Genomic DNA, 12,926 nt, shown 5'->3' with positions numbered 1-12,926 from the left:
ATGGATGTATAATAAGAGCTGGATAGGGCGCCACCGCTCAGCCTTGCAGCCAATGTTCCCCAGTGGCCACTCGTGGTGTTGCAGCGAAAAATCCCCCTGCGGCCCAAAAAGGATTTTCCCCATAGACCATCATTGTAAAACAGACGTCTGTAAAACTGTTGATAGGACACCTCGAACTGCAAACAACGTCAATTATGACTCTTTCTATTATGAACTTTTGATTCATGAAGGTTTTATATCTATAAAACTTTCCTCAAGCCGAGAAAAGCGATTTAAAAATCAGTGACGTCATCACAATGTAAAGTCTATGGGCCGAGCGGGAGCTCGCGGGCGGGGCCAGCGGGGGAAACACTACTACACAAATTCAGTGGGCCTTACAACGCGGAAGCAAACCCGGAAGATAGAAACTTTTTTGGCGTATGCACCATGCGCATCGATGTCTAAAGTGAATTGGATACAGCGTCGGAGACGGGGCCCCGTTCATTCCGATGAAAGTTGCTCAGTGACGTATGAAGCAATAAAAAATCGACATGAAATTACCCGGATCTTCCGCAAGTACCCGGATCTGCCGCATTGTTCGGCCCATACAGCATGCGCACTAGTAACGCTGGCCGAGTCGGCTACTTCCGGTTTAGCCCTCCGGCTAACTTGAATGGGGATAAAACAATTCAATCATGCGGCTCTTCTAGGCTTTTGAAGTGTGATCGGACCGAACGGATTTAATTCTGATAGTGAGAGCCAGTCATTTAACGCGGGTTCTGACGCTCAGAAAAATTTATCTGCTGATTTACAGACGTCTCTTTCACAATGTAGGTCTATGGGAAAAAGTCTTTTTGGGCCAGTGTGCGTCACATGACGTTGTAATTACACGGTTTGGCCACTATGTCAAATTTGCTTCAAAGCCTGGCGCTCTTCCTGTATCCGGTTCTCTTTATACATCCATGGCATACGCCAAAAAGTTTCTATTGGATACAGGATATTATCTATTTTTATACAGTCTATGGTATCAAGTTCCCTTAATACATCCATGGCCAGGCGAGCAATTACTCTAGGACTGAATGGGCGCTATTTTTAGTCCGATATCCAGCTCTTATAATACATTCATGGTATCTCTACAGTGTCTTGGTAGAAATAAACATATCTTTTTTAAAAAAAGCCTTTAATTCATGTTAGCCCAAGTTTTATGTTTCCAGTTACACTAATTTGAATGTAATTTTATATTTTGTTTATTTTACTCTATTGCATTCTCAGTACCTGTAATTGTGGTGCTGATTTGTTGTCATTTTGTTTTTCCTATATGTAAAGCACTTTGTAACTGTTTTAAAAAGTGCTAAATACTATAAATTAAGTTAATTACTTATTAACACACCACCAATGTCAGTCACATCACCTCAATGTTCCCACGCTGATCCTCAACTCTGTAGATTATTTAGTGTTTTATTTCTAGTGCTATTTAAAATAGTGTGACATGTAGTATATATACATTTGGGACAGCTTTCATGAAGTGGAATAGTAGTTTTCATGTTCCATGTTCACTTTCATACAATCTGTGTGAAATGAACATTTCATAAGGCAGCTACGGAATCAGCATTAGACTGCCCAGTGAAGCACACCATATACTATAGTCTATATGTACAGCATATGTATAAAAAATATATCATGTCTGGGGGTTCTTTGTCTACCCATAATGGGTCCAGGGAGTGTTACCAATTTCTATTACATGAAACCATATCAATATCCCTATGATACATATTTGAAATGAAGAGAGTTGTGTTTTTAAAAAATGAAACATGTAGCAATTATTAAGAAGCCTTTATTTAGTAGAAGGCATTAAAAATACAGTCAAAATTGTAGAATACACTTCTATCTAGTCCTGAAAGAACAACCCATTCATATATTATTTACCTGACCAGATATCAATTAGTTAGAAAATACAATTTAAGTCATTATAAGAAATTGGTGGCAAGCAATCTAGGCAACACACAGCTAAATTACAAGTGACTAAACAACCTGAAGCCCATGCATACTTTCATGAAAACAGTCAATTAAAATTTACAATCCCCTTAATATGATATTGCTATTTGGTTCTGTGAAAAGAAAAGTGAGAATGTCCGGGAGAAACTGTGATCCTTTTGATTGAAGATATGAGGAGTAAATGCTGCTGTAGCTGAGCTCAGCTGACATTGCTGTGGACGGAGAAAATGACATCACAGTATCATACAGCAGACAACAACAAATCAACATCTGCTGTGACAATCAAATGTGACATTCCTGGTGGAGAGTGATGGAGTAGCTTCAGTGAAAGCAATGAAGAGGTGAACTCACCAAGCTTGGGCTCCACTGAGTTACATGTTTGGCTCTGTTAAAGAAAGAAAATAGCATACAGTAGTTTTTAGACACAAGCTGGTAAAGAAACATTTGCATTTACCACTGAATCTTATCTCTCTGTGCATTAATATGCTTCATGATGCATTTGATTACGTTATCTCATGCATTTTTAGTTTATAAAGGACAAACAACCTGATGCATTATGTATAATTGTCTCCCATTATATGCATTTTTGCTTCAGATGTGCATCAACACGCATATTTTAAAACATGTACATTTCTGTATGAATAAAATAATACAATTTTAAATTCTCTCAAAGTAACAGTATAGATAACTTTCCAGACTTGGCAAAGGTATGTGTTCTGATTTTGTAGTTTATCCTTATTATGTTAAATCATTTCTCTCTTAATGTCTCTTTTTATTGCCTACTTTGTTGACTGTATCACAAGTTGTTATATTATTTTTCCTGTTTTGAATCTTTCTACTGCTGTTGTTGTTGCATGGAGTTTATTCATGACAGAGGGAGTGTGATAATACATACATTACAAGACAAGGTTAAGGCAAACTGCATCAATGAAAGTAGTAAGTAACTGCAAACCACACATTTATTTAATAATTTTCCGATCCTAGTCGGATATCCTTCAACATAAAGTGGTTTCACTTCCGACCAGCCATTCCTTCTTTACCCACATTGCTTTCAGTTTATTCCTGCCTTTTGCCTGTCACCTGACTCTGTACTTGCGTCCCAGCCTTCCACTTCTGTTTGCCTGCCTCATCCTGTTCATTATCTATTGTTTAAATATATTTGCCTGCCTGTTTCAGGTCATTTGTCTTAACTGACTGCCTACTGTTGCTGAAAGGTATCCTGCCTATTAACCAGATAAACCTCCTTAATTCTTCTAAATCGTAGTTACGAGAACTTAACACACACATTTTGGCTGATCATAACTCACCCCAGGCATAGTCTTTAGTGCTTGTTCCATGAGTGACCTTGCAGCTGTACTTGTCTTCTCTCAGGGGGCTGAAGGCCACACTCTTGGTCAGATGGAAGTGCCAGTCCTGTTTGAAGGCCAGGTCAGTCTGCTTGGCATCAGGGAGTTCCACTCCATTCTTCATCAGCTGGATGCTGATGTCAGGGGGGTGGAAGCCACTCACATGGCAGATCAGGGTGTTTTCCATCCCGAACTCTCCTGGTTTACTGCTGTACACCTGAACCTTGGGTGAAGCTAGAGGTAACATGGAGAAGGAAATTATGTAAATCTATCATGAACCATAGATTGCCATGTCACCTGATGCAAGACACATGAAAACACTGATGAGTATTTCTATGGGCAACAATCGGAGATGGGTGCTGTACATTGGAAGAATTTATTTTACTGATAAATTATCTACTTATTATTATTATTGTTGCTGTTGTTATTGTTATCATCATTATCATTATTGTTGTCATAATCATTATTATTATCATAATCATCATTATTATTATTATCATTACTATTGTCATTATTATTATTATTGCCGTTGTTGTGGTTCTTGAGGGTGGTGGCCATAGCAGTGGAGACAGTCGTAAGTCTGGGTAATATTATATTTGCAAGGCGGTGGGGGTGGGGGATGGAGCAGGGCGTGGGGTTGGGGGGCGCCGGCCTCTCCCGACTCTTTGCCCTCTGGTGGTGTGGCCGTGGTCTTTGGCGAGGGCAGTGGGAAGTAGCTGGCTTAGGTACCTCCACTCCTACCTCTCATATAGTAAAAATTAATTAATTAATTAATTAATTAATTAATTAACAAAAATTGTCTCTTCCCACTGGACAGACTCTCTCCAAAATGGCCTGAAAGTGGTCAAACTATGGAGTAGACTAAATTTGGGCCATCTCCAAAACAAACAAACAAACAAAAACAACAACAAAAGACAGAGAGGGAGAAGGGGGAAAGAAGGAAAACAACAAACAATATAGGACGAATACCCCTTAGCTGGTCTTAGCTGGTCTGGTCTCTGGGCTGTAGCTGTGTTACTGGGGGGGCTGGCTGTCATATGAGAAAGTAATGGTGTCCACCCCTCCTTGGGCTCTGTGTGTTTGGCTCCACCCCCCATAGCCATATTAATTTATATTAATTAATATAAATTCAAATTGATATTAATTGATATAAATTCACATAAATATCTAATTATTTAACCCATTTTACTGTTATTGTGGCTGCCTCTGCCGCCGCCACAGTAATACTAACAAACAAGACTATTATCATTATTACTATATATTGTTGTATTGTTGTTATTATCATTATTATAATAATTATTAGCTCTCTCACGTATTCTTTCTCACCCCCCCTCCCTTTCTCACTTTCATTAATCCCCCCCTCCCCCTTCCCTTTTCCCTATCGCCCGATCACTCCATATTGCTTAGTTACTCTTTACATTTATTATCTTTTTCATTGTAATATGATGTTGTTGTTTGTCATTATTTTTGTTTGTTTGTTTGTTTGTTTGCTTGATTTGTCTTGTTTATTTGTTTTTTTTTCTTTTCACTATGTCTCGTTAACTGTATCACTAATAAAAAAAAAAAGAGAATTTAGAAATTCACACTCTGGAGTTTGGGCTGATTGAGTAAACCTGAAGACAGTATATGTGTACCTTACAGAGGCCACTGGAGGGAGTTATCACAGCACAGTTGATATTACAGGAAATCGAAACCAAATCTAGATTGTTGAGGGGAATTCCACTGAGATTAAAATATGACGGACATAATTTATAATGTTCCTCTTTCATTCTTAAATTACCTCTTACGTTTGCATCTTGGGCTTTCTAACAGGTCATAAACAGTTTATTACAGATGAATTATCTTATTGCCGGCCTTGGTTTCTATATGTTATATATATTATCTATATGTTAGCTATTAAAAACAAACAACAAACGTACAATTAATCTGTGATGTGGTTTACTGGTAATCATCATTAATAAAGGACATTTTACCCGAGATGCTGCTTCTGGTTTTCTTCAGTGAAATGGCATAGTTTATATTGCAGCAGGTAGATCAAAAACATGACTTACTGTGTTTGGAATCCACTGCGCAGTAGACTGCCGCCAGAGCTGCGAGACACAAAAAAACCTTCATGTTTGATCAGTTCTTCTTTTGTAGTTTACAGGAGGTCTGAGCGTGCTTCTGTCCGCCTTGTTCAGAAAGCTAAAATGAAGTGAAAGTGTAGAGCAGGGCAGCATAATCCAGTGCTCTAAGACTGCCCACTACATCACACCAGCCAATCATTAATTTCCATCACACTGTTACTGGGTAAAATATGACCGAACAGGTTTGGTTTATTATGAACGGGAATGTTTCTGGAAACTCCCTGAAAACCCATGTTCAACACCCTCATAAGACTACTTAAATGCTTGGTCATAAGATATAACTTGGCCCCAATTCTGATCATTTACTTAAATATAAGAATGTTACAAGTTACAAGTATAAAATCTGTAATCTACTTGTATGGTAGTGCCTCACATTTATATAATGCATCATTTTTTTTCTACACAATTGTTATGTATTTTGTTGCATGTTGATTATTGTCTGTCTGTATTCGTTATATCTATTAGAGTATGGCTTGCTGTTTTCACTTTCCTTTTTGTGTAAACTGTGAAAGTTCCATCATATTGTCACAAAATGGACTAAAACATTTGATAACAACAATCTAATAGCAATCCTAAATGCAGCATGAGTAACCTACTCTGTGGCACAAATCAACAGTGCTCCCTAAGTCACACTCATGGAACCCTCACTAACTTTAAATGGTGTGCATGATTAAGAGAAGGAGGGTGTGAGGGATCCAGAGTCTGTATGAGGAGTGGGACAACACTTTGCTCTGAGCATGTAAACTTGTTACACTTGTGTGTCTTAGTCAAAATACTTTGATGGCAGTCAGGTACAGTCACATCTTTAACTGTGTGCACACTTAAGGCTGGACACCCATTTGATGATGATATGAAGGAAACCATTGCCAATGTGGTAAGTGAAATTGTTCACTTAACAGTACATTAACTGGTGAGACAGTCTATGTGTAGACAGTGTACGTATGTGTTGGTCCAGACATGATGAATAAGTCCTATTACCTGGTTAGAAAACAGGCAAGATACAGAGAGAGAGAGAGAGAGTGTACACAATAGAGAGAGTGGGGGAGCATTAAAACAAAACTGAAACCAAAACATAGCTCTGTATTTTATTGAGATTACTTACTAAATTAAAGAAGACAAATATAATTCTCGGCAACAGATTTCATACAACTATAAAGCAAGGACTCTCTGTCTGTCTGTTACAATCCAAAATATGTACTCTTCACTCCTAGGTCTCCACAGAGAAACTGGTTGGCTGCAGTATGACGCAGAGGTGGTTTTGCCTTTCATCTGAGAAAGGAGGGGATGCAGCTCTTGGCAGGTAATAAGAAACACCTCTGCTGAATAATGCATCCACACCGTAACTTTATTTCTGGTGAAATGAATCAACTGGTTTTACCAACACATATTTTTGGCTGATTTGGCTTGGCAGTTTGAATTTCATAAATGTGAGTCTTCCTGGCTGAAAAAACATGAGGATGCAATTCTTGGCAGGCAGGGGTGCCACTCGAGATTTATGGATAGAAGGGCTAAGCCCTTACCAAGGCCGTCTCCGGGGGGGAATTTTTTTGTTTAAATGGCCCCAAAATGTGTTTGTCATGAATTTTTAGAGTAGCAATAGGTGTAAAATCAACACAATAGATCTGTCTCTTCATAGTTTATATTAGGCACGGATCTAATATGACTTAAATGCTATCCATCCACTTACAACAGGCACAGATCAAGCAAAGGTATTGAAGTCAAGAAATGATATCTCCTCTCTCTTAGATAAGCTTTTAACTGAAAGCTTAAACAACTCCCACTCGCTTTCTTCTTGATCACTAACCTCCATCAGACCTGCTCCTTCAGTCCTGTCAGTCTCCTCCATCTTCCTCCTCTCCCTCTCTTTGCCCGTTTTTAGTAACACGTTATTTTATTAAACTCAGATTTACAAGAACTCAAGGCTTATTGAGTCAACCAGTTTAAATTTGTTTTTGTCTGAACTGGCAAAATCTTCTCACCTGACCGGCCCTCAGTGGAGCTGCCACCTTTTTTGAAGAAATTTCCTATATCCATCTACAGGTTGAGGAATTTAGGGATATAAAATTGTGTTACGATCAACACAATGTGACCTTTTCACTGACATTAACTGATTATAAACAATAATCTATGCCTACTGATATGATTGTTTCAAAATAATTAAGGGGCATATAAAAGCAAAGTATGTAAAGAGATGTCAATAACATTATTTCTATCTCTGTTGCTCGTTCATACTTTGTCTAGCTGGCTCGTTAGCTATTTAGTACAGTGGAAAATGCTTATAGCGATCACGTGTGTCTGCGTCAAATTAATCACTATAAGAGGATGATTATTATAACCGATTTTCTTTCGTTTTCTTTATTTCTCAGGCAGATTACCATCTTATTGGCGTTTGTATATTTATTACATGAATAAAAAAGTAATGAAATGGCCAATGGCCATATCCTTCATATCTCCAGAGACGAGGATGTTCACAACCTCTGGTTGTTATATCCCAATTAGTGGCATGAGCTAACTATACTTCTGACAACAAACTTATAAAGGAAAAATTAAGCACATGAATTGTGTCAGGGGGAAAACATTCATTAATGTTTTTACACACATGTAATTACCACAGATAATTCTATAAATTCACAACAGGCTTTCAGTAGTACTTACAGTGTTACAATGCCAATGTTATAACAGTTCAATTTAGGACCCAAATGCACACACAGACAAGGAGACATAAGAATGGTTAAGGGCAGTTTATTGTAGCTTGAGTTGAAGATGGATCTGATGGCTTAGCTGATTATTCTTTGGTTTTGGACGTGGCAAAGGGGCTGGGAATGGCAGAGCGGAGCAAGCAGTGATGCAGGGCGAAGGACTAAAGCAGGCAGGCAGAGAGGCAGAGTGAGAGAAACAAACAAGTAGCTTACAAGAAGCTTGGCCGTAGTGTCTGTACCTCATTGGTGACTGAACAAGCTGGCAGAGTCTGGAGAGATGAACTGTGGCTTTATACTGCTGTGCTCAGGTTGAATGAGAGAGAGAGAAACCTGGAGGCCACACCCAGCATATGATCACATACAAACAAAGAGAGAGACAGACTGGAGACAAACATGAAACACTAGGAAAGGAAAACCATGAGAAAACACAGGGAAGGGGGAAGTATGGCTGACCTAATAACATTTACATGTGAAATTTAGCAAGTGACAATATAACCCATGATATTTGATGTGAAGTGAAGCTAGAAGGAAAACTCTTTTGAATTGCAGCATAACAAGTGGTCTTTAAAAATGGATCTTTTCAATGACATGTCTGAAAAATGGCTCATCTCTACTTGTTCAAAAGGATCACTATGCAAGGAGTGTACTGTGGTCTATACCCAAAAATGTATTTTTTGATAATAAAAAGATTTAAAAAACAAAACAAAACATCTACTCCTGCCAGAAGATCTCCTTCTCTCATCTTGTAACAGCTGGTGGATGATGGCAACCATTGCCGCCCCCAACCCTTGACTGTATATAAAGATTTATTATAAGTATATAAATATTTAGGTACAATCAGTGCACTCGACAGATGCTGATTGGAAACCATTATGACGAAAAGTTATGACACTTCCTGTTTCCGCTGGAGAGAGTGGAGTTCGTCCCAAAGCTTGTTGCAGTATTTATACCCTACACCTTAATGAAAGGAACTTCATTCAGCTGTGAGTGTGACTACAAACAGAGTGCACTCTGTGAAGAAGTGGGAGTGGGGAGGGTCAGCTTTGGAAAGGCGGATTACAAACAACAGAGTGTTGTAATGGTGACCATCCTCTGCTGCTGGAGTGGAGCATTTCTCTGAATCTGGAAATGAATTTGGATTAGTGTGAGAAGATATTCTTACTTAGGAAAAAATTTGATGATTTCGAAATTGCATAGGGCCTAACTGAAAATGGGTAAATGATGTGCGTGATAGTCAAATAACGAAAAAACTAGTGAAAATATTGAGTGTGAGCATTTATTAAACCCATAAGTCCCTGCATGAGTTGTTTTCACCAAAAAATATTTGTTTCTGATTTTTTGTACTCCATAATAATAAAACCACAGGCACAGCCAGCAATCAGAGCTGTACAGCGTTTCTTAGAAAAGTTTTTTCACCTGGTGTGCTCTAAAAAGAGAAAAGTAGACAGCAAAAACACAGCTTTTAATCAAGAATAGATAGACTCTTAGGCTACTTCCCACAGGCAGCTCAAAACCAGTATGTCTCATATAAGCACAAATCTTTTGAGCAAATATACCCACTGTTGGGCATTGGTTACAGGTTTAGCTATCAGCAATAATTAATGGTTATCAAAGATAATTATTAATATATATATATATATATGTATATGTATAATAAGAGGAATTAATAATAACGGGACACCACCCTGGGGTCAGGGAAAAAGATCCTAAGATCAATTCGGAACTCTGATTAATAATTAACTTTATAACTATAACCAAAATTACCATATCAATAGATAGTTAGGGTTGAAGGATTTTGGAGATCTTTGCAGAGCAGATGTTGGCAAAATTCACTCTTGTGCAACATTAAACTGACAGCCTGTATATCCACAAGCATTTATTTAAAAAAAAGGTAAAAGAGCAAAACACACAATATTAATCTAGCTAAATGCATCACAACAATAAAACTTAGTGGACAATGTTAAACCAAAATCAGTACATGTACATTGACAAAGTTAACAGTCTATGCTTAGGCATGCTATGCTATATTCTGCTAGGCTATGCCCAGTTGTTACCAAGTCCATGGAGAAAGAGATGCTTTGTGGTGCTCTGCTTCTTATAAGCAGCAAGCTAACTCTGCTTTGTGGCTCCTGTCCTTGTTAGATCAGCTAGCAGACTTGTGTAGTAGCTAGATAACTTAGTTACTGAGTCTTAGGCAGGTTCTCATGTCTTCTGCGTTCTGTGTGTGTCTGCTGTGAGCAGGGCACACGAGAGAGCATAATTAATTATTATCAGAGATAATTCAGTGAGTGGATGCATGTGTGTGTGTGTGTGTCATGGATGTATAAAGAGAACTGGATGCAGTGTCGGAGGCGGGGCCCCGTTCATTCCCATGAAAGTTTCTCAGTGGCGCGTGAAGCCAAAAAAGTTTGGCGTATCTGTTGTGTGTATCTGTGTGTGAGGGCAAGAAGGTGACTGTGATCTCGTGAGTTGACATCACGCGAGATTTAAGATGGCTGATGTAATCTCGTGAGAAGACATCATCATCATCATCTTAAGAATAGCAGACGTGAAGTCATGCAAGAACCAAATAGCGGAAGAGACCGCTGTGTCTTGAGCTGTGTCTCAAATCACATACTTCTGTTAGTACACTGTGTACACTATGTACTTACTGGCATAGTGCGCGAATTTCGACAGGGTAGGCGACAGGCTGTCTGTTTGTGTGTGTGGTGGACGTGGCTTCCCCTCCCCTGACCAAGGTTCAATTCCACTCCTGTCTACAATCAGCTCATCAAGCCATAACTCAAATACTCCGGCTCTCCTTCCACTCATCGCCAGATTGTTCAGTCAACCCCGGTGGTAGCTACTCTCTCAGTCACTCAGTATTGTCAACACTAGAGTTATTTTTGTGTGCTCTCTTTTTGTGCTTCCACTAATCCAACTTCTCCTGTGCCCAGGTCTCCAGTGTCAGCCTGTCCACCTGATCATCTGTTGTTTTTCAGCTGCAAGCCCATTCTCCAGCCATGCCACACCAAGTGCACCCAGCCACCTGCCTCTCTCTGCCACACAACCCCTCTACAGCCTGCCTGCCCCTTGCCAGCACCAGCCCTCTTCCCTCCTACCCTCCAGAACCAAAGGTCACTCATTAAACCATCTTTTTTCATCCATTCCTCTGTTATCTGTGTCTGCTTTTGGGTCCAAAAAAACCCTCAGTTGTAACAGAACAATCTGGCTAATATGGACCCAGCAGACACGGATTCACTTCACCATGCCCTAGCCTCCCAGGGCATTTTACTCGGTCAACAAGATAAAGTTCTTCAGGAAGTAGTCTGCGGACTTTAACAGCCAGCATTTCACAGCTCTCTGGCCTGTGGGAACAGATCTCCGCCCTCTCCTCTGCTGCTTCAGCTGCAGGTGTGACAGCTTTTCCCCCGACATGCCACCGGTGTCTCCCCCAGCTCAGACCACTCCAGTCGCCCTCCCCCGGGAGCCTCATATCCCAACCCCTGAATGCTACTCTGGGGATCTGGGGGCTTGTGGGCGATTTCTTTTGCAGTGCTCCCTCGTGTTTCAGCAGCAGCTAGCCACATATATTACAGATAAGTCACGTATAGCTTTCATTGTAGGGTTTGTAATTCTTATTCTCTGTTTACTGATGAATTAAGAAAAATGTTTGACCATCCCATTCGGGGTAAGGAAGCAGCTAACAGACTCCTCTCCCTCCATCAGGGCTCTAAATCAGTTGCAGATTATTCTATTGAGTTTAGGATTCTGGCAGCAGAGAGTGGGTGGGATGAAACTGCATTACAGAGTGTGTTTATTCATGGCTTAGCGGATAATATTATGGATGAGTTAGCAGCTAGGGATGAAACTAATAGTTTAGACTGCCTCATTTTCCTGGCTACTCGCCTAGATAACCGCCTTCGTGAACGCCGGAGGGAGAAGGCAGGTTGCCCGCATGCTCCTACCTCTCGTTTTCAGCCTAGTGCAGTCCCCCAAGTCAGCTCTAATAGCCAGTCATCTTCCATGCAGTTGGGAAGAGCCTGTCTCACTCCAGCTGAGCGTCAACGCTGAATCAAAGGGCGACTCTGCCTGTATTGTGGTCAGGTTGGCCATTACCTCACCACCTGCCCCCTCCAGCCAAAAGATTAGGCTCATCAGGTAGTGGAGGGGCCCTGATGAGCCAGACCTCCATCTCTTATTCAACTTCTCCCTCTCGTATGGCGTTTAATGCTACGCTGTTCTGGCACTGTGACTCCATTCCCCTTTTGGCTCTGGTGGATTCAGGGGCTGATGATAATTTCATTGACTCTACTACTTTCGTTACTCAAGCAGGCATCTCCCTGGAAGCCCTTCCTGCTCCGAAAAATGTCAATGCCCTGGATCGAAAGCTTCTGGCCCAGATCGTACAGTCGCCCTCGCCCTTGTCTTGTCAGGTGACCACCGAGAATCCATTCACTTGCTTGCTGAACCTCCTGACCTTTCGTCTGTTTCATCAGTCTATCACGACATGGGAGAAGTATTTAGCAAACAGTGAGCCCTTTCTCTACCCTCGCATAGACCTTATGATTGTGCTATTGACCTACTCCCTAGTGCCCCCTTACTTTCCAGTCGTTTGTACAATCTCATGCCCCGAGAGGGAAGCCATGGAGAAATACCTCCATGACTCCCTCTCTGCTGGATTAACCAGACCTTTTTCTTCCCCTGTGGGAGTGGGTTTCTTTTTTGTTGAAAAGAAGGATCTCACTTTATGTCTCAGTATAGATTTTTGTGGCCTCAATGACATCACCGTTAAAAACAAG

The 12,926-nt window shown here is 40.4% G+C and overlaps 1 protein-coding gene across 1 annotated transcript; it reads right to left on the bottom strand.

The window, feature by feature from the left end:
- Positions 1-1,797: 1,797 nt before the first annotated feature.
- Positions 1,798-5,558, bottom strand: b2m (beta-2-microglobulin). Its single transcript, XM_044344086.1, has 4 exons — positions 5,372-5,558; positions 3,282-3,554; positions 2,326-2,359; positions 1,798-2,186 (listed from the first exon to the last, which is right to left on the bottom strand). Exons 1-3 carry the CDS (start codon positions 5,433-5,435, stop codon positions 2,346-2,348), a joined length of 351 nt encoding a protein of 116 aa, XP_044200021.1. The 5' UTR covers positions 5,436-5,558; the 3' UTR covers positions 1,798-2,186; positions 2,326-2,345.
- Positions 5,559-12,926: the final 7,368 nt, after the last annotated feature.

The sequence above is a fragment of the Thunnus albacares genome, chromosome 23, assembly GCF_914725855.1.
Source record: "Thunnus albacares chromosome 23, fThuAlb1.1, whole genome shotgun sequence".
Taxonomy (NCBI): Eukaryota; Metazoa; Chordata; class Actinopteri; order Scombriformes; family Scombridae; genus Thunnus; species Thunnus albacares.
The sequence above is the reverse complement of the archived record's forward strand: the minus strand, read 5'-3'. Positions and strand labels throughout refer to the sequence as shown.